General features: G+C 37.4%; 1 protein-coding gene across 1 annotated transcript in view; it reads left to right on the top strand.

The window, feature by feature from the left end:
- Positions 1-11,749, top strand: part of LOC308272556 (FSD1-like protein) — a gene marked incomplete at both ends in the record, with an annotated part of 32,458 nt that extends 20,709 nt beyond the window's left edge. The window contains 4 exons of the mRNA XM_080709427.1: positions 6,736-6,836; positions 7,410-7,661; positions 9,483-9,571; positions 11,627-11,749. Coding sequence (XP_080565553.1) covers positions 6,736-6,836; positions 7,410-7,661; positions 9,483-9,571; positions 11,627-11,749 — 565 coding nt within the window. The remainder of the gene's footprint in view (positions 1-6,735; positions 6,837-7,409; positions 7,662-9,482; positions 9,572-11,626) is intronic.
- Positions 11,750-23,094: the final 11,345 nt, after the last annotated feature.

Raw genomic sequence — 23,094 nt, 5'->3', positions numbered from 1 at the left:
TATTATGTGCCACTTGCACTCTAAGAATACAGAGATGAGCCGTGGTTCCTGGCAATAGTCATTTTCTTCCTGCACATACTCCACAGCCAGGTGCCTCACTTGCCAGTGCAACCATGCACCTGGGGCACAATATGGTAGATGGGTAAGAACTGCCTTTTTACCACCACCTTTTAATCCCTGCTCCTTGTTAGAAGTATTTATTTGTTTAGCTCAGTGGTGCCTATTTCTGCTGAGTAACAGAATATATGGTGAGGACTCATGTTCACACCTTTAAATATTTCCCAAGTGGACCGGGAATATAGCTTGATGTACATCAAGATTTGGGGACCACTGGCTTGGTTCGCTTAATTCCTTCTTACCTCTGATTGCACATTTACACTACTCTCTTACTCCCTGTCAGTTGATTCTTTCTTCGCTCCATCTCTCAGCTGAAAAGCAACCACCGTCATGACTGTTCAGCATAAGGACACACTACCTACTGACAGCAGTGAGGACGGAGGTGAAGCTAGATATGGAGAGGCTATGTCCTGGGTTATCGTTTCATCTTCCTTCTTTAGTTACAGCGCCAGCCTTCTATATACACCAGTACCTAAGATTAATGCAAACTATGTTTATTTTATATAATTATGAATACTGGAAGTTGAATTAAATTGGAAGAAAGATTACTGTGCAGTAATACTTATATGAATTAGGCATTTTTGGTATGCTATCCTCAGTGCCCATTCTTTTTTTTTTCTAGAGAAGAGTTTCAGTCTATATATTATATTATTCTATCTGTGGCACTGGAGATAGAACCCAGGGGCATCCTACCTCTGAGCTACATGTACTCCAGCCCTATTTTATTTTTAATTTGAAACAGGATCTTGCCAGGTTAATGAGAGTCTCACTACTTGCTGAGGCTGTCCTCAAACCTGCAAAACTCCTGTCTCAGCCTCCCAAATACTGGGATTACAAGCGTGTACCACCACACCCAGCTGAGTCTTATTTTAAATAATCAGTTTCAAATGAACCTCTGTTTTTTGTTTTGTGTTGTACTAGGGATTGAGCCCAGGGATGATCTACTTCCAAGCTATGTCCTCAGCCTTATTTTATATTTTATTTTAAAATAGGACCTCACAAAGTTTCTGAGGCTGGCTGCAAACCTGAGATCCTCCTGCCTCAGCTTCCCAAGTACTGAGATTGTAGGTGTGCACAGCTGCACCCAGGTTCAAATGAACTTTTCTTGAAGAGTAACTATAAATCAAATGAAACTCTTATATTTAATAGGAATTGTAGGAACTTTTTGTTCCAATTTATAAGCCATGTTAGGACAATTTTACCTTTACCCAATTCCTTTCCCTGTTTTTGTAATGTTTCATCTAAAAAGTGGTGATATATACATATATGTATTTTTTTTCTAAGCACAGAAAAGGTTTATTCAAATGAAATAGTTCTATAAGCATAATCTAAAAAGAAATGGATAGCTGGTTAAAGTAGAAAAGGAGAGCCGGGCGTGGTGGCGCACGGATTGTAATCCCCGCGCTTGGGAGGCAGAGACAGGAGGATCCCGCAGGTTCGAAGCCAGCTACGCGCGCTGGCTTAGGAGACCCTGTTTCCAAATAAAAATGTAAAAATAGGTCTGGGAGTGTAGCCCGGAGGTAGAAGGGCTTCCAGGAACCCCAGTACCACCAAAAAAAAAAAAAAAAAGTAGAAAAGGAGCCCTTCTATTTCTGCAAATTTCTTCCCAGAATTCTATGTTTGACTCCCTTGAGTTTGAGACCTGGTTTGAAAACCACCAGTTTTAAGATACGTGGCACCCCCTACAGGATAATTTTAAAAAGGCTACATTTCCTTTTTTAAACAAATTTTTGGGATATATTGTTTTTGTTTTTGTGGGTTTTTTTAAAGATAAAATTTTTGAAAATATGCATTCCTTGGTTTTGAGTATTCTTTTTTTTGTGTGTGTGGGTCTGGGGATGGAACCCAGAGGCATTTGACCTCCGAGCTATACCCCTCGCCCAATTTTTTATTCTTTATTTTGAAACAGGGTCTCACTGAGTTGCAGAGGGCCTCACTAAGTAGCTGAGGCAGTCCGCGAACCACGGTCCTCCGGTCTCAGCCTCCCAAATGGTGGGATTACAAGCATGCGCCACCATGCCCGGCTTAGTTTTGAGTATTCTTGATCAAATTATGTATAAGAATAGAAATAATGTAGGGTTCTTGGGGTTCTTTTTTGAGTTGTCATAAAATTGAATGTTAATAGAATTTTACTGTCTTACTCCTTAATAACTCTTAAGAATATTATATAATGAATATTAACTTAGAAAAACTGATCAACCCAAACTTGAAGAAGTTAGAAAATATTTTCATTCATTTTAATGATAATAACATTTTGTCTATTTTTTTTCTATCCAGTACTTATGGATTTTTCCCCCATGAATTTTTTTTCAGTATTATGCTTTTAATTCTCTAATTCCATTTTTAAGAACATGCTTGATAATACTTATTGTACTTTACCTCTCTGTTATTCTTTAAATCCCCTCTATCTTTGCTTTATATACTCTTTTTTTTTCCTTTTTTTTTATTGGTGCACTGTATTCATACATCATAGTGGGATACAAACTTTTGTAGACATACATGTACACATCGCCCAGTCAGCCCCCACCCGATCCTCACCCCATTCTCTCCCCACACCTCCCTCCCATGTTTGGCTTAGTGGCTGACATCTAGTATTATAGCAATTTATCCAAAATTAAAAATGATAATCTCACATAACAGTTTCATTTGTCTGATACCAAGCTTTTGATGACTTAAAGATAACATTTCAATATTTCTTTTTACTTTCTTTCTTACCAGAGAATATTTTTTTTCTATTTTTTAGGTGAAACTATCATATATTTATATATTTATTTTTCAGAAAAAAATCTATCCTAATATGGAATATGGACTCTAGATACCCAAAACTATCTTGAAAAAGAACAAAGCTAGAAGATATATATTTTCTGATTTCAAACCATATAAAGCTACAATAATTGAAACAGTGTAGTACTATTCTAAAGGCAGATATATAAACCATTGGAGTTAAATAAAAGCCTAGAGCTAAATTCTTCCCTATATTGTCAAGTTATTTTTGACAAGGTTTCCACGAACATTTGGTGGTGGAAAAAATAATCTTTTAACTAAATATTGTTGAAAAATAATAATTACATGGAAAAGAATAAAATTGGACCCTTACCTAATCCCATATACAAATATTAACTCAAAATAGATAAAAGTCCTAAATATAAATCTTAAGACTATAAACTTTTAGGAGAAAATCTGGGTCATAAAACCTCACAACATTGAAATTGGCAGTGATTTCTTGGTTATGATTTCAATGGCACAGGCAACAGAAGAGTATACAAACTCCCTAAAAAATATTGTATATCCAAAGACAATGTAAACAGAGTTAACAGTTACTAATAGAATGGGATAAAATATTTCACAAATGCTATATCTGAAGGTATATTAATATTCCAACTAGAAATCCTAAAAATTAACAACAATAAAGGCAAACAATACCCTTTAGAGATAGGTAAAAGACTAACATAAATAATGAATCTCACAGATAACCAATCTTAGTTGTCTGTTGGATGGAAAATCTTGTTTCTCTAGTTCTGGTGTGTGTTACCTATTTCTTCTTTGTAGTTAATCTCTTTGAGTATTTTCTCTAGTGCTGGTTTTGAAGACATAAATTCCTTCAGTTTCTGTTTGTCATGGAAGCTTCTTATTTCTCCATCTAATTTGATAGAAAGTTTTTCTGGGTAGGAAATTTTTGGCTGGAAGTTGTTTTCTTTCAGAGTTTGGAATATGTTACTCCAAGCCCTTCTGGCTCTCATAACTTGGTTTGGGAAGTCTGGAGTGATTCTAATTGGTTTGCCTCTGAATGTCACTTGGCCCTTTGCTTTTGTTGCCTTTAAGATTCTCTGCTTGGCTTCCACATTGGTCATTTTGACAATTATGTGGCGTGGGGATCCTCTTCTCCGATCCTGTCTAAAGGGAGTTCTATAAGTTTCCTGGACCTGTGTATCAACCTCTTGCTTTATGTCTGGAAAATTTTCTGCTATTACTTCCTTGAAGAGATTGTTGATCCCTTTGGTTTCACTTTCTTTTCCCTCCTCTATTCCAATTATTCTTAGGTTAGCTCTCTTAAAATGGGCCCATATTTCTTCAATATCAGATTCCTGCTGTTGGATATTTTTTTCTAGATTAGAAACTATGCGTTCATTTTTGGAATGATCATCTTCTAAGAGCGAGATTCTGTTCTCCATGTGTTCTGATCGGTTGTTTGTGCTTTGAATTGAGGCCTTTACTTCATTAATTGCATCCTTTATCTCCTTTTGGCTCTCTCTGAGTTCTTTTCGAAGCACCTCTATTATTTCTACAGTTATTTTCCTGATTTGATCTTCTAGAAATCTCTGATTTTCTGTTTTATCGGGTTCTGATGTTGTCGGGTTGTGGGCATTGATTGCTCCAGTATTATTCCTCTTTCCCATGATTTTGGATGTTTGTGCCTTCTCTGGGTTCTTCCCTTGGGTCACTATGACTTCACTTAAGGTGTTCTGGATCTCGAGTCAGTAGTATCTCAGACCCCACTACTCCTTTACTGGGTTGTATCACAGAGTCTCCGACCCAGAGAGTCGATAGAGGCTGCTTTAGACTGTGGGGGGTGCCAGGTTGCCTGTTCTCCTATGGTGTGATATCTCTGCCACCGCCCCTCCTCCACTGGGTCAAGTCCCAGGGAGTACAGTACTGGGATTTCTCCTCTGTGGCCCGCAATTTGACTCACTGTTCTTGAGTATGCAGGTGTAGCTGTACTGGCTTCGCTGAATTCGCTGCTGCTGCCGCTGGTGGCAATATGGCACCGCTGCTACACCCTCGGCCGTGGGGCTGGTGTTTTTCTTCTTGGTTTTGATTTCCACTCTGAATCCCTGCAGCGTGTGCTGAGCTCAGTGACTGGGAGCTTTAGATGCTCTCTGCGCCGAGAAATCCCGCCTGGCTGTTCTGCAGCGGCTCACCTAGGCTTGCTGTAGCCGTCCGGTGAACTCCCCCCTGCCGCCGGCAGTAAAGCGCTGCTGCCGCGTCTGTGGCTCTGTTCTCAGTCCGCTTTCTCTCTGGAGCCTGGTGATTTTTTTGTTTCTCTGGTGATGGTGTTTTCTGGCTATAAAAGGCGCTGATTTTGTGGTAATGGAGATTGGTTGTTAGCGGAGCTCTTAAGCCCCGCTTTTCTCAGTCGCCATCTTCCTGGAAGTTCCCCCCCATGAATTTTTGTCTGCCCCCCAATTGGAAGAAACCACGAGCTGCCTACCCAAGCAAAAGTTTCACAAAAATTTGAGTCTATTTATCCTTGTTCATCTGTGTTCATTTTGTTTAAGTAGAATTTATAATCACTTAAGTATGTTACTAAAGAAACATCTTTACAAAAAGGACTTTTGAAATCAGAGAGAATTAAACTAAATCATGTAAATGCTATATTTGTAGAGTTATAATTGTGCTACTTCTTATCATTCACTAGAAAGCAGATAGTGAGGTATCCTGAATTCACCAGTTCTTTGAAACTGTCTAGTAAGTCTGGGTTCTGACAGCAGCTATCATTTAAACAGCGCAGAATGCAGTCACTCACTGAGTCACTGCAATGTCTTTCTTTTTATTCTTGCTTCGTCTTATTCAGGGATTATAATTCCAAGAGTACTTGATAGCGTATTAAAATTGACTAAATTTATCTTTTCTTTGGAAGAAAAATACTAATTTATCTATATTGGAAATTATTTCTAATTAACAGTCAGAATATATGTAGTATTTTTATTTCATCCAAATAACTTTATCATAATCTTAACCAAAACAATACTGTTTTTTAAATGCAGTGATTTGGTATAATTAGAATTTTATTTTAGCCAGATGTGGTGGTGCACGCTTGTAATCCCAGCATTTGGGACAGGAGGATAGCAGTTCATGGACAACCTCAGCTACTTAGTGAAGCCCTTTGCAACTCAGTGAGACCCTGTTTCAAGATAAAGAATGGAAAATAGGGATGGGGGTGTAGCTTGGAAATAGAATGCCCCTAGATTTCATCCCCAGTACCGCAAAAAAAAAAAAAAAAGTCTTAATTGTAAAACATATAAGCTAAAACCTAATATCTATTTTGATGTTTTCCTTCTTGTAAGTCCTGTCTCATTTAGTATTGCTTATTTCAGTTGTGTGTTCTTTGTGTAAGTCTTGCTCAGTCTGCATGACATTTCAACCTGCTTTGTATTGATGGCTTCTTACATTCAAGTATTTGTGATTTACATCTGTCTTTAATAATAATTCAAACTAAATAATTAGAAATCTTTTCAGCAATAAATAGAAATAAACAATAAATAGAAAATAATTAGAAATCTTTGCAACATAATTAGAAATCTTTTCAAAATTTTTTTAATTGCTGGGTGTGGTTGCCCACACTTGTAATCTCAGTACTTGAGAGGCTGAGACGGGAGAATCGCAGGTTCAAGAGCAGCCTCAGCAACTTAGCGAGACTCTCAGCAACCTAGTGAGACCCTTTTTCAAAACAAAAAAGTTATAAGGGCCTTGGGGTTGTAGTTTGGAGGTAGAATGCCTCTGGTTCAATCCTCAAAACAAAACAAAACAAAAATTCCATGATCTGTAATTTTAGTTAATGAAACATGAAACATTTCCAACATAAAATACTTGTTTTTCTTTTTGTTCCTGTTTATTTAGAAGTGGTACTCCATCCCCCAAACGGACATCTGTAGGCTCCAGGCCACCAGCAATAAGAGGCAGCAGAGACCGATTTACTGGGGAATCATACACAGTACTGGGTAGGACAAAACTTGATCATTCTTCTCGCCTCAGATTAAAGGCATTGTGGAGGACTCTGTTCGTTTAGAGCTAGAATGGCTTCCTGTGTTTTAAAGGATTCTTTGCATAACTTTCTGTTGAAGCCTAATTACTTTGGGTTTTTTTCAAATTGACATGTGATACTTTAAAACTCTATTCTATTGCATTTAGTGTCTGTGTCAACATGATCATTTTCATAGAAAGAATAACTGAATTAAAATTTTTGTGCCATTTGTGGTGCTAGTAATAGGTAAAAATCTATGTGACTTATAAGAAAGATTAAGAATCTATTGGCCAGGCATGGTGGCGCACGCTTGTAATCCCTGCGCTTGGGAGGCTGAGACAGGAGGATCGCACAGGTTCAAAGCCAGCCTCAGCTACTTAGTGAGGCTCTCAGCAACTTAGCGAGACCCTGTTTCCAAATAAAATATAAAAAAGGTCTGGGAGTATAGCCCGGAGGTAGAAAGCCTCTGGGTTCCACCCCTAGTACCACCAAAAAAAAAAAAAAAAAAAAGAATCATTGCGCTGAGTTTTTTTTTTTTATTTTTTTGTAGGAGACACTGCTATTGAAAGTGGACAACATTATTGGGAGGTCAAGGCCCAGAAAGATTGTAAATCCTACAGTGTGGGAGTAGCATATAAAACGTTGGGAAAATTTGACCAGTTGGGAAAGACAAACACTAGTTGGTGTATCCATGTCAACAACTGGCTACAAAATACATTTGCAGCAAAGCATAATAATAAAGTCAAAGCTTTGGATGTTACTGTTCCTGAGAAAATAGGTGTATTTTGTGATTTTGATGGGGGTGAGTATACTTATTTTAAGTCATTTCATCATAGTTGTTTATATTTTACTGCTTTTTATCTAAGCAAATTTCCATTAGTATTGTGTTAAGGACATTTTGGCCAACTATGCTTTGATCACAGACAATTTCAGTTCTAGAATTGGCAAAAAGGCATATGATTTCTGATCCTTATAAAAGCACTAATTTATAATATACTGAATCTGAAAGATTTTGCTAATTTTAGGCTGAAGCACTAAAATTTTGCATACACTAATTCCTTCCTATGTTTTATTACCTACCTATGAAGAATGGTAGTGTCAGATTTTTCAAGTTGGAGTGGTAGACCTTAGAAATTACCCAGTCCAACTGCTGCACAGTATAAAACCCTTATTTCACTATCTCTGCAGGGAATTGTCACTCGTACTCTGTGTGTATGTGTGTGTGTGTGTGTACATACACACGTGTGTGTGCCTGTTACTGGAGATGGAACCTAGGAGCTTTCTACCTCTGAGCTACACTTCCAGACCTATTTTATGTATTATTTGGAAACAGGGTCTCACTAAGTTGCTGAGAGCCTTATTAAGTAGCTGAGGCTGGCTTTGAACCTGCATGATCCTCCTGTCTCAGTCTCCCAAGTACTTGGATTACAAGTGTGCACCACCACGCCCGGCTCTCGTATACTTTTTAAATGTGAAGTTAACATCATGCAAGGCAGCCTGTTTGTTGGGTAGCTCTTGGTTAGGCTTTTTTAGGATGCACTTACTTTATCTCCTCACAACAACATTTTTTTTTTTTTTTTGTATTGGGGATTGAACCCAGGGGCATTCTTCCTCCAAATACATTCTTAGTCCTTTTTATTTTGAAACAGGATCTTGCTAAGTTGCTAAGGCTGTCCTTGGACCTGCAGTCCTCTTGTCTCAGCCTCCCAATTACTGGGATTACAGACCTGTGCCACCATACCCAGTTCTTAAATTTTCCCACATTAATAAACAGAATTATAGTCATTAATTCAGATTCACGCAAATAGTCTTATTTGTTAAAAACTGTTATCATTAGCCAGGTATGGTGACACATACTTGTAATCCAGTACTTGCAAGGCTGAGACAGGAGGATCATCCAGGTTTGAAGCCAGCCTCAGCTACTTAGTGAGGTTCAGAAAACTTAGTGAGACCCTGTTTCCAAACAAAATATAAAATAGGTCTGGGGGTGTAGCCTGGAGGGAGAAGGCCCCAGGGTTCCATCCCCAGTGCCACAAACAAACAAAAAATTATTACTGCTTTTCTTGCCCTGCTTTTTCAGATTATATATTTTGTTACTGTTTCTCGAAATTTAATTTTTTCAATTCCTTGTAATCTGAGAGGATTTGGAAAATTAACAAAGCTGAAACCAGGATGAAATGCTGTGATTTCAGAGACTGACGTGTGAGGGTGGCTGTAGTAGTTAAGAGACAGTTTAACAGTAAACCTTAACTGGTTCTAGGATTTGGATAGAGTAAAATGAAGAGGAAGAAATTGTCTTGTTTATTACTGAGATGGTGAGATATCTTGTTAAACAATGGTAAAATAAAGAAAGAGTTCGTAGTTGAATAAATAGAACAGCACCAGATTATGTCGAGACTAGGTGGAGGTCTTAAAAACCAGGAGATGGAAATTGGACTGGGGCTTTTCCTTAAACATGTTTACTGATTTTTTTCAAGCAAGAATTCTAAGTCCAAACCTTATAGTTTGTAACAAAAATAGTAGCAAAATAAGGTTGTTATCTTTGTATTATTATATATTTAACTTAATTTTAGATATTATGACTTTTGTATAATATATTGAGCTTTCCTCCTTTATCTTTTAGGTCAACTTTCTTTCTATGATGCAAACACAAAACAGTTGCTCTATTCCTTTAAGACAAAATTTACTCAGCCAGTACTGCCTGGTTTCATGGTTAGTACCAATTTCATATCTTACTTGGTTTGGCCACTTTACAGAGAATAATCTATGCGACATTATTTGGGAAGCAGAATATCTTATTTTTTCTTTACACTTATCTTCCTCTCCCCACTCCACCCCCTCCAAATTTGTGATTTTCTGTATATTCTTGATATGTTTTATTTAAGCTAATGTTGAAAACTAAAGATACATAAATCATAAGCGTGTATGGTATAATGGATTTTCATAGAACTGCATTCTTCTTTTGTAGCTAGTACCTAGCTACAAGAAATGGGTTGCCAGAACCTCAGAAGCCCTGCATGCCTGTTCCCTAGGTGTTCTCTAAAGGGTAGCCATTAACTTGAGTTTTAATACCGTAAATTCATTCATTTCCTTTTCAACTTTACATAAATGGAATCATGTAATGCGCTTTTGGCTCAACATTATTCTTATAAGATCTGTCCATGTTCTTTGCGGTTGTAGTTCATTCGTTCTCATAGTTGTATAGGTTTTCATATGGCTTTATCACAATTAATTAATTTTGTGGTCCTGGGGATTGAATTCGGGAGCTTTCTACACCCCAGCCCGTGTGTGTGTGTGTGTGTGTGTGTGTGTGTGTGTGTGTGTGTGTGTGTGAGAGAGAGAGAGAGAGAGAGAGAGAGAGAGAGAGAGAGGGAGGGAGGGAGGGAGGGAGAGAGAGAGAGAGAGAGAGAGAGAGAGAGAGAGAGAGAGAGAGAGAGAGAGAGACACCCCGACCAGGGATGGAACCCGAGGGCAGTTTACCTCTCAGCTATACCCTCAGACCTGTTTTATTTTTTATGTTGAAAGTGTCTCACTAAGTTGGGAGAGTCAAAAGTTGCTGAGACTGGCTATGAACCTGAAATCCTCCTGTCTCAGCCTCCCAAGTACTGGGATTACAAGCATGTGTCACACATGGCTATGTTTTATTTTTAAATAGGGTCTTGCTAGGTTGCTGAGGCTGGCCTCAAGCCTGTGATCCTCCTGTCTCAGTCTCCCAAATACTGGGATTTACAGGCATACACTGCCATGTCCAGCTAACAGTTTATCCATTCTAATTTAGTTGAATATGTGGATGGTGTCTTTTTGGGGACTATGGGTACGTGTATAATTTCAGGTCTACTCAATTGCAGGCTGATTTATATGAGAAAAATTTGTGTTTCTCCACACCAAACGTGATTTTGAATTAAATTTTTATTTTAAGCAAATGTTGCTCCTTTTAACACTTAAGCTTGCTGCGCTTCTCCCTAAAGCTAAATATTTTCCAGAAAATTACTCAGCAACCTGACCTCTACCTTCTTTAAGCAAATAAAGAGAAAGTTGCAGTGATAAATTTGCTTTCGCTTATGTATCTATATTTCCTACCAGCATCCCCCTGTAGGGGAACCATATTACCTGCTGTTGGAACTAAGCTAATTAAGCCCAAAATTTCATTATTAACACTGAAAGCAGTAAAGCCAGGCGTGGAGGTCCATGCTTGTAATGCCAGTACTTGGGAAGCTGAGACAGGAGGATCGCAGGTTCATGACCAGCCTTAGCTACTTAGCTTAGTGAGGGCTTCCCAACTTAGTGAGACCCTGTTTCAAAATAAAGAATCAAAAATAGGGTTAGGGGTATAGCTCGGAAGTAGGATGCCCCAGGGTTCAATCCCCAATACTGAAAGAAAGAAAAAAAACCCAGTAATTGGGATAAGGAAGTTGATTCTCCACGTACTTTTCCTTGGTCATTAAAGTTAGCATCAGTAATGACAGCCAATATAATTTGCTAAAATCCATCCAGTTTAGTCTAAACTCAATTTCTGCAGCCCTGAGTTCCTGCTCTTGGGTACAGGTTTGGTGGCTTCTGCTACCACAAAGACTTCCTTTGGCCTCTGGTTCTAAGAGAGTCCGCAGTCAGCTTCTTTGCTTCCCTCAGCTCAAGAATGAAGGTTATCAGTTTGGGACTTGTTTTATTACTTATAGGTGGCATTTTGCCCTTTACATGGAAGTGTAAGAATCGTTGGCATTACAGTTTGATTTGAACTCTGACTGAGCTCTGTGTGTCTTTTCTTAGGTTTGGTGTGGTGGGCTTTCTTTGAACACTGGGATGCAGGTTCCAAGTGCTGTGAGGACGCTTCAGAAAAGTGAGCATGGAATGACTGGCTCAGCCAGCAGCCTGAACAATGTCGCTCAGTAACACCTACTCAGACGTGTTTATCCTCCCTCTTGACTGGCGGCCTGTTCTGCCAGTTACTAATCACAGAAATTTGTGGAAATCAGGTTTGCTATGTTCTGCTTTAAGGTCTGGAATCTATTAGCTTAAGCATCTAGTACAAAGCATTCGCAAGAATCTACTGTGCAATATCATAGAGGCAAGCAGCTACTGAGGAAGAAACTGATGTTCTGAAGAGTAAGTAGGAGAAAAAGTGGTGTTTAAATATTTACATAGAAACTCATTTTTGTGTTTCTGAGATCCTTTGGGCCTTCTGATATGTTGAATTACACATGGTGGTCACCTTAGGACCTGAGGTAAAAGCCCATTTACTGCTTGCATCCTTTATACTTCCTCTTTTCTATCTCATCACTGTTACTTAGTTTTACACTGAAGCTTTAAAAATACATAATGGCCTAAGGTTTCCTAAAAATCAAAGTCATAGATTAGGGATAATAGAAAATTTTTCTTACAGTGGTTTATTTTTTTACCTTTCATACCTAAGTTGTTTTCCTGAATTATCCTCTTACCTATTGACTAAATTATATATTGTTTTCTCCTTTCCAAAGTATTTTTTGTGGTTATAACTCAAAATAGAGTGGACAGGAAGAGTTTAAACAGCTGGAAACCACCCAGTTTTCAGTTTTGTAACCTGCTGTACTCACACACCGGCACAGGGGTATTCTTCACATGTCATTCTGTTTAGACTTCTTCTCATTCCATCACTTTAGATGATGGCCAAGAGTTTTAAGCTGTAGGTTTTCTGATTTGGTTACCTAGTTTAAAGTACTTTTAATAATAATCTTTGATAAACCCCCCACTCAGATTTGAAACTAACTATAATTATGCTTATTTTTAGTAGAAATGATTAATAAGGATACAGAACGGTTAGAAAACCATATACTTCTTAACTTTTATCCAATAAGGATAGAGGGAGGTGCCTAAAAGTATTCTTTGCTTAAGTAGTTTATGTATTTTTAATAATAAATGGAATGGTTTAAACAAATGTTTTGGAAAAATCTCTGGGTTAACTGGCACGTTAGTTTTTCAAACAGCCATTCAGAAGTTATTTTTTTCTCAGTCCTTTTGCTACACTAATTTCCTTTCTAAAACGGTATAATTAAAAAAAAAATCAATGTAGAAGCCAGGCATGATGCACACACCTGTGATTTCAGTACTTGGGAGGTTAAGACAGAAGATTGTAGGATCAAGACATGCCAGGAGATTTCAGGAGCAAGACATGCTTCAGCAACCTAGGAGTCTCTGTTTCGAAATAAAAAGGGCTGAGGGTGTAGCTTGGAGGGAGAACATCCCTGGGTCAACTTCCAGTACAAAAACAAATTGTAACTCAAAGTCCTGTGAGTCAAACTAAAAGTTGTTACAGTATTTAATAATTTCTTGAACATTTTAAAGAAATTAGAATTTGTATTTCCCCTATTTTTTGAAAATTTTAATTTCCCTTGGTGATTTTCTTTGATTTCCATTTTAAATATCTTGTGCTGTCACAGCCTTCATCTAAGAAGTAATCATTGCTGCTTATATTTGAGTTACTTTTTCTATAAAGGCCTGTGTAATAGTCATAGCTCATTCCCTCTCAGAATTTAGTGCTTACAGATGGGATGTTTTGTTTCCATTGATAAAACAGATCTGACAAATTTTACTTGACCTGAGGTATTATATTTTCCAGAGGATAGGTATCTGCATTGTTATCTGACAACATGGTGATAACTTTAAAGACTGTGAGACAGTTTATGTAATGAAACATGTCAATAGATAGTCTTAATTTTCCAAATGTAATTTTTTTTTGTTTTTATTCCTCCCTTGAAATTTTTGAATGTTATGTTCCCTATAGAAGGGCTATTCCAGGACCTAAGGAAACAGGAATTTATTTTAGACTCAAACCCAAAAGCAGTAATTTAGTGAAGTTGATTTTTGTGAAGAGCTATACAGTGTATTTTAGCAAAAACAACACAGAAAAGCCAGATGTTTATGTTTTTGTATATAACTGTGTGTGTGTGTGTGTGTGTGTGTGTGTGTGTGTGTGTGTGTGTGTGTGTGTGTTGGTACTGGGGGTGGAACCCAGGGGCTTTCTACCTCCGGGCTATACTCTCAGACCTATTTTATACTTTATTTGGAAACTTTATACTTAGTGAGAGCCTCACTAAGTAGTTGAGGCTGGCTTCGAACCTGTGTGATCCTCCTGTCTCAGTCTCCCAAGCTCTGGGATTACAAGCGTGTGCCACCACACCTGGCTCTTGTATAGAACTTTTTACTATTATGTCTTATACAGTTGTCTTCTCATTAATTCGGTGCCTTTTTCCTCTAAACATGCTCTTGCTCTGTGCCCCATGCAGTATTTACCAATATTTCAGCCAGACAACAATATATGTAGTGGTGAGGACCTTCTGTTGCAGGGGCACAGGGAGAAGGAAATAGTAATCAGGGGCTGGAGGATTTACATACAATTCCTTCTTGTGCTCATGTCACCATTTGAGACTTTTCACATAAAATTTTCTAATATTCATTTGTAAAATGTATTAAATTCACTAGGAAGGGTTCACTTCTCAGCAGCTTTGTAGTAATAAATATAAATGGAGTAAATCTAAAGTCCAAGTTCTCATCACATGGAGTATTTGGTATTAAAGTATACTATCTGAGGGTTTCCTTCTCTGCTTCTCTCTCAAAGGTCTCCAAAATTAAAGAATAAAATGTATGGTTTCAGCTTAAGAATATTTAAATTTGTTATGTTGAATGGAAAATCAGTCAACTTCATCTTCAAATTAAAAAAAACAGACATATACAGTGCCTATTTCAATAATCTCAAAATGAGATAACTATTAACTTGATCATAATATGTAACATTCTCATATTCGAGTTACAAAATATTGAACTCTTGCTCAACATAAGACATTTTGGAAAGCTAATAAACTTTCTAGACATACTTTACTGCTTTTTTTTCTTTTTGCCAGGTCAAACATGACTGCTTTCTATAAAGGAAATGCATGAGAAGTTGACTGTACTAGATATATCACATGGTGGTGTTGAAAATTATGTTTTACAAAACATAATTTACTATTGTATTTATCTTTTAACAATTGAACTCCAAACCAGTTTTGTTAAACTGGATATAGAAATGAAGGAGCTGCCTTAAGCACTTTAGAAAAAGAATTTATTCTACAATTCATTCTGACTCTTTAAACTGATCATGTCATAATCACCTTTTGCTAAATATATACTATACCAAGAACTTAATAACTAATGCACATAGAAATTTAATATACAGTGATTCTTTGAATTTTCCAGATATAAGTAAATGAGTTAAAAGTATTAGGGACTTGTTGCTCTGTCCATGAGTTGAATTGCTTACATATGTGTCATTTTGACAAACTAAACTACTGCTATACACCTTCCTCTATTTTGAAAACACTGGTTTTCCCCGTGTTATAGAAAGTGACACATTGGCTTGTATTCATTTATTCATTTAGAATTTAAAGCATGAAGAAATCAGGTATAATTGAGCTTTATCACTGATCTTTGGTGGTATAAGTAATAAAGGTAAATATTTGATAAAATCTTTTAATTAGGTGGATACTCTGTTTCATGTCTTACCTAGAATGTTTAGGTTTTCTCTCTAGTTTTTCCATATAACAATAGTTATATATGTGTTTTTAAATGTTTAAAAAACAATTCAAAAATGGACAAGGATATATATGAAAAATGATTATCCTAAAGAGTATTAATCTTGAAAGTAGATAGTATAACATCTTACTATAAAATATGTGATTCCCGGGTTAAAAAATGACAGTTTTCAAATCATGATTTTTTATTTTTTATTTATTTTTTTCGGTACTGAGGATAGAACCTAGGGTCATTCTCCCTCAGGGCTACACCCCTTCCCCATTTTTATTCTTTTCTTTTTTTTTTTTTTTGTGGTACTGGGGTTCCTGGAAGCCCTTCTACCTCCGGACTACACTCCCAGACCTATTTTATATTTTTTTTATTTGGAAACAGGGTCTCCTAAGCTCCACCTCCCAAACACGGGGATTACAAGCTTGCACCACCACCCCCGGCTTTATTCTTTATTTTGAAACAGGGTCTCACTGAGTTGCAGAGGGCCTCACTTAAGTAGCTGAGGCTGTCCTTGAACTGTGATCCTCCTATCTGTCTCAGCCTCCCAAATGCTGGGATTATAGGCATGTGCCACCACACCTGGCTTCAAATTATGATTTTTAAAGGAACATATTTGTTATCATATCAGTATTTACTCACTGGCTAAGTAATACAACAACATTTGAGTATCTGTGATATGGCAGTCAAAATTTAATTATTTTGTATTCACATTTTCAAAAACAAATGAATTTCATTTTGCTGTGTACCTAGTTTTGCTTCCTTTAAATAATGTGATAGAGACTGCATCTTAAAAATAATGTTTTGTACTGAGCACGGTGGCACATGCCTTCAGTTCCGGTACTTGGGAGGCTGAGCTAGGAGGGACACAGGTTCAAGGACAGCCTCAGCAAGTAGCAAGAATTTTAGCAACCTAGGGAGCGGTTCAAATTTAAAACAACTGTGGGTGTAGCTCATGGGTAGAGTGCTCCTGTGTTCAATCCTTAGTAGTATAAAAAGAAATGTTTTGCTAATAAGTCAGAAGTTTTAGAAAGCAAATTTGTTGTATCTTGTTTAAAAAAATCAAGTGCATATAATATGGTTCACTTTTATACACAAAATAGGTCCAGAAAAATGTTTCACACTAAATATATTCTTTTGGAGAGGCATATGCTCAGCATAAATTTATTCAGTATCCACGTAACCATAAGATTATTTGTTATTTCTCACTAGAATGCACATCTCATAATGCCAGCACTGGAATATTATGAGAGATCGTAAATGTTTTTTTGATCATCATATAAACATTACCTCAAGTTCAGTGTAGTTTTAATTTTGTGTGTATCTTACAGTATTCACAATTCTGTACTTGTTTTTGATTCTGATGTCACATAAGATAGTTTTGTTACCTGGAATATATGATTAACCTAAGTACTTTGAACACTTTCAATCAGTTGGGTTTTAAATGGATTCCGTTTGGTATCTTGTTTTAATTGAAAGATACTACTGGGTATGCCATAAAGGTTAGTACTGGCTCAGTAAACATTAGAAATTGCCATGTTATTTATCTCCTCAGACCACTCAATTATTAAACTAAAAGAGTATTTGTAACTTCTGAGTAAACATAGGGTACTGGATTTTTATTCATATCATTTAAGCTATGTTTTTTTCCCATTGTTTCCTAAGCTATAAAATAAACTTATTTGGATTACTGTCCCCTTTTCAGGAAAAAAAAATATTCAGCATCCCCCTAAAATCGACTACCTTTATTAAGTGAATAAACAGAAAGATACAGCCACAGATTTGCATTCTTCTGTGTGTGTACCTTTCATTCCAGTCCCCAACTTGAGAGGGCGGGCATCTACCACTTTGGGAATCTGTGGTTTAGACCGTGATATGTTTTCTTTTAATTGAGTTAATTGTGTTTAGTATGGGGATTGAACCCAGGGGCACTTTATCTCTGAGTTTCACCCCCAGTTCTATTTAATTTTTTATTGTGAAACTGGGTCTTAATGAGTTGCCAAGGCTGGCCTCAAATCTGTGATCCTCCTGACTCAGCCTCCCAAGTACAGGCATTACAGGTGTCCATGCCCTGCTCTAAGATGTTTTCTTCATGGTACCCAGTCAATACATGTTGTTTCTTAACCATGGACATGTAGAAGATTTCACAGTACGTATAGCAGACATTAGGTGAATGTGTTTGCTTGGGCTAGGCACTTAATTAAGTTTTGACTAATTTTTAAATAAAGTATAAGTGATTTGCAAAAGGCATTTTTATTAATATTGGAGAGTACAGGACTATCAGGATCCATCTTTTTAAAATATTTCCAGTATCTCAAAGGTACCAAAGCACTGAGTCCATTTCTTTAAAGTCAGATTTATGGCTAGTTCATACTATAAGATAATTATATTAAAAGCCACTCATCTTAAAAATGTCTGTATATGATATAAAAATTGGCATTATTTTTTTAAGTATTTAAAATGAATCACGTTAGCTCTACCACATACTGGATTTATGATATCTGTGTAAATCATCCATCACCTTTAGGCCTTTATTGCCTTACTTAAAAGTACTTGTAACTTGTTCCGCCTACCTCACAGGGCTGTTGTGAGGAACAAGATGAAACAGTATGTGAAGTTGTTTAAACAATAAAGTGCTATGTAAATAGAAGGTGTTATTTTTACTTAATAGTGGATTTTTGTTTCGATATTTCTAAATGCCATTTACTTTGATAAGGCATGTTCTTGCAGTAGTGCTACCAGTGATATCAAATGTGATTTTAAAATAAAATCTCTTATTAAAATGCCCTTTAATATTAATTTAGTTTGTATGACTTGTAGCCTTTATATTTTCTCATCTACTTCAAGACTTTGAATAGTAATAAGTTCTCCAACCGCATTAGTATGTCAGTGTTAAAAAGCACAAATAAACAAGCTACTTTTTGACCAGGAATTTGCACTTTAAATTTAGTGCTCAGTGCCACATACAAAGAATGAATTCGGCCCAAATAATATTTCCACACAACCAAATTGCTGAGCCTTTTGTTGTCACTGGATAAATGATAGCAGGAGTGCCCACTGAAAAAACGGCAACTTTGCTGTGTTTTTTTTAATGTGTGTGTGTGTGGGGGGGGGTTTGAACCCAGAGGCATTCTACCTTTGAGCCTGATTTTATTATTTGAAAACAGGGTCTCACAAGGTTGCTGAGGGCCTCACTAAATTGCTGATGCTAGCTTCAAACCTGTGATCCTCCTGTCTCAGCCTCCCAGGTGCTGGGATTATAGGCACCGCCATGCCTGGCTGTATTGTCATCTTTTACAAGATAAAATGAAGCATTTAAAAAATTTATTTAGTTAATCTTAATATTACTTCACCTTTTTCTAAAAATATTTCTTTTACTTAAATTGGATTTACTAATGGTTTACAGTTATCTAATCTACAAATGTTTGTATGTCTATTGCCTGGACTTGATTTCGCTATGCAGGTACGGTAATAAAAACTCTTAATTCCTCAGGTGTTAACTTTAAGGATGAAGACCATTTACGATCTACATCAGATGTACTCGGTGCTACAAGATGGTATTTCAAGAAACATATTGCCTCATTTTCCTTAGAAACAAAACAAAGCTTTAAAGTTTAACTTTAAAATAGAATTAACTTGTACATTGAAATACTTGTTCTCTCTAGAGTGTCCTAGTTTTTACAAAAGCACCTGGAATACCCCAACTAAAAATTAAAAATCTTCCCTTCCCTCTTTTGTTTCCGTGCTTAGTTTTATCAGCATGTATTTAAATGTCTACAGTGTGGTACTGAAGTGTAGGATGAAGATATCTTAAGAAGTCATAATCCCTTTGCCCAAAACATTTTAGAGCAATGCTGTTTAACAGAATTTTACGCAGTGATAAAAAGTTCTATATTTTTGTGAATACACCAGCCACTAGGCACGGGTAGCTAACATTACTAACATACTAAGCAACTGAATTTTTCATTTTAATGAGTTTAAACAAAGAAGTGCTTGTTGCTTATAACTATTGTTTTCACAGTATAGCTATAGAAAGAAAATGAAACATGATATACACACCTGATAGGGTTTGGAGTTTAGTATTTGTCTTTGAAGCTTATTACTTCTTGGGTTACATTTTGGTAGATAGTAACCAAGAGTTGGAATCAGAACCTAAACCTTAAAATTTACATTCTAACCTGAAAAAGTTTAGATGAAAAAAGAAAACCAAAGAATGGAAGGCTCTGGTATCTAAGATAATTTTCACCAAGAGAAAAATGAGAGATTCTTGGATAAACTTGCATTATGGGGTAACAAAGATAACCCTGTAATGTACGTTATGAGTGTGACAAAGATACTGAGAAACTAGTACCTCGTATAAAAGGAGTGTGCATGGGTGCAAAGTTTGTGAAAACCAGTTGGTAATGCCAAGATTTTAAGTGCACATCCCCTGAAAAGTTAACTCCATTTCTAAGTATTTCATTTGCATGGGACACCATGAATGCATGAATGCACTGGAACTTGAGTTAGAGGGGAGCCTGACCTGACATCCACACACTCGATGCACCTCTTCATGGAATGAAAGGTTAGGCAAGGGATTGTCTACTTGGAGTTGATGTTCTTCTGCCCATTTCTTGGGCTATGTGCCAAATAGCCAGCACCACACAATTCCATGCCCGGTCACCCTTGAAGCTTGCTTCCAGGACATGTGCAGGTGTCTTTCCAAAGACCACCCTGAAAAAAACTACTTCACTCTATAATGTATACTGCAGGCATACTTACCCCATACCTGGCAGTTTGGGGAGCGTGAATGGACCTTGGATGGGCACACTGGGATGGCCACACTCATGCCAGGTCAAACTTTGTGATTCTGCTTCACTTCCCAGTACTATCTGAGGAATCTAAGGATTCCATCTTTAAACCTGAGTTTCTGTAACTTGGGGAGATATATTTTTCAAAGTTGAAGGATATAACATTTTATTTTATGGTTAGCTCTTAACTCCTTAGACACTAAAATACACCAGGGTTCCCAGGTGTGGTGGTGCACACCTATAATCCCAGTACTTGGGAATGTGAAACAGGAGGATCACAGCAACTTAGTGCAACTGTCAGCAACTCAGCAAGAATAAATGAGTAGATAAATAGGGCTGAGAGTATAGCTTGGAGGTTACAGTGCCCCTAAGTTCAATCTCCAGTACCAAAAATAAATAAATGAGATACATCAGGGTTGGTCTCTGTTTGTACTTTTCCCCCAGGTCTCACAAATGTTAGGAATGAGCTAGTGTTTTTATGTGCACACATGTCTGAGTGAAAGAAGTTTACTTAAAATGGAGGCTTTTTCCCCCTATCCTTGTACCCCTCTTACAGTTGTATTGACTAACCAAATTAAAGCATACTGACTGACTTTTATGGTGAGCTTAAGGCCACTGATAGGCTTAAAAATACTATTACCACCAATTAAGTTGTCTTTTTATCTCAAGTTAATTGTTCCCAAACCTATTTATGCCACTGACATAAGTTACTATAAAGATAAAATTTAAATATTATATAAACCAGAAGAAAGAATATGCAAAGTTAATTACAAAAAAAAGGAAGAGAATACTTCAGAGACAAAGTGCTAAAAATGTATCCTGGTGAGCATGGTGGTACACACCTGTAATACCAGTCCTTGGGAAGCTGAGACAGGAGATCAGAGGTTCAAGATCAGCCTCAGCAACTTAGACTCTCAGCAACCTACGGAGATCTTGTTTCAAAATAAAAAAGGCTGGGGGTATAGCTCAGAGATAGACTGTACCTGGGTTCAACTCCGAGTACCAAAAAAAAGTGTCCAAGGCAATTATAAATAATAAAGGAAGGTTGCCAATTTTTTTTCAGAATTCTAAATTCCTTCACGGTATCTTTACCTGGTCCATTTTACAATAAAACTCGAAATTACAGATGGTGCATTATGTCTGTGGTTTCTGGAAGAAAAAATGAGAAATTACCATTAGTTGACCCATACATAAAAAGAACTTCACTTGAAAAGTACTCACTTGTAAAATCCTGGTTTTTCCTTTTCTAGGTGATTTTAATTATAATTTCATAGCATAAAAATAAAGTATTACACACTTTATGCTCATCATACAGATTTATCAACTAACATTTTGCATAATTATGTTTTTAATTTCACCTATAAGTACATTAGTGGTGACTTTTTTTTTTTTTTTTTTGGTGGTACTGGGGTTCCTGGAAGCCTTTCTACCTCCGGGCTACACTCCCAGACCTATTTTTATATTTTTATTTGGAAACAGGGTCTCCTAAGCCAGTGCGCGCGCGGCTGGCTTCGAACCTGCGCGATCCTCCTGTCTCCGCCCCTCCCAAGCGCGGGGATTACAATCCGTGCGCCACCACGCCCGGCCTTAGTGGTGACTTTTTAAATAGCTACATTCCATTAAAATTTTTAGAAAAATTAACAGTAATTCTTTGACTATTATCTAATGGCTGAGTCCATACTAAAATTTCACTTGGTCTCAAAAATATCTTTTTGACTTTTTAAATTTGGGATTCAAGCAAGGTCCACACATTGTGTTTGGTTACATTCATGATTTTTTTTTTTACTAATTCCTTCCCCATATCCCCTTTTAAATGTTTTTAAATGATATTGCTAGAGAAACTGGGACATTGGTATTAAAGAATGTCACATTATAAAATTAGCTGATTACTTCTCTATGCTCTACATTAGATCTAGAGTTTTGGTTAAATGCATGTTCAATTTTGAGGCAAGAATTCTTCACAGGAAGTGTTATGTACTTTTTTTTATCACATATCAGGAATAAGTACATAATTTCTGGTTACACGGTGATACTAAGATTGCGCAGTGGGTTTAGATGGTGCCAGGCTAATCCATCAAGTATAGTTCCCATTAATCTTCCTTAATTTTAGCATCTACAAATGAGTATTGCCCTATTATTAAGAGTTGCAAAGTGACGATTATTTTTGTAGAATAAATTAGTGGAGTTTTTAGAAATTCATATAAAAGTTAACTCATATCTGATATTTAACAATAATTCTTTGACTTGGGAGTTAAAGAGCCAAGTCCGCAATTAGGTGTGCGTATATTTCCAGACCTACAATGCGATGTAACTCTACTGGAGAGTGATAACCGTGCAGACAACTCACCCTAATGACCAATTAACGCTGCTGCTGTTTCCCACTCAATTCCCCCATCTCAGCTCCCAGTACCCAAACCAGACCTCGGGGAGTTAGTCTGAACCCCACTTTGCCTACCACATGCACTAAGAAACTATCCGTTGCTTATCTGAGTTCACCCTGAGCTGGCGTCCTGTATTCAAAGAGCGAGCTCACAAGCTGCGAGGGAAACAGCTCAGCTGGTGTGTGAGCACTTGACAGTCCGGGGAGAGGTTCCCCTAACATCTCAGGTTCGCCTCGATGACTGTAGTTGTTACCTACAATTGGTGAAAGGGCTTGGGCTCTGTGGTTAAAAGCAAGGAAACTGCTGTGAACTTCGGGCGGCGAGGAGGCGGCGGCTGGAGCCGTGGAGGAGGCCGGGGATCGCTGGGCCAGGCTTGAGGTCCCTAGAGCATCCATCCCGCCTGCATCCCGAGAGCATCCCGCCCGCATCCGGCTCCCCTCCCGCGCTTGACGGCCGCTTTTGCAGCGGTTGTCGTGAAAGCCGTAAAGCGCAGCCGCCGCCGCCGCTGTTTGAGACAGGTAAGGTGCGGGAC

Source organism: Muscardinus avellanarius (assembly GCF_963383645.1).
Source record: "Muscardinus avellanarius genome assembly, chromosome: 13".
In the NCBI taxonomy this organism is placed as follows: Eukaryota; Metazoa; Chordata; class Mammalia; order Rodentia; family Gliridae; genus Muscardinus; species Muscardinus avellanarius.
Note: the sequence above shows the minus strand (reverse complement) of the source record. Positions and strands in the feature narration are given on the sequence as shown.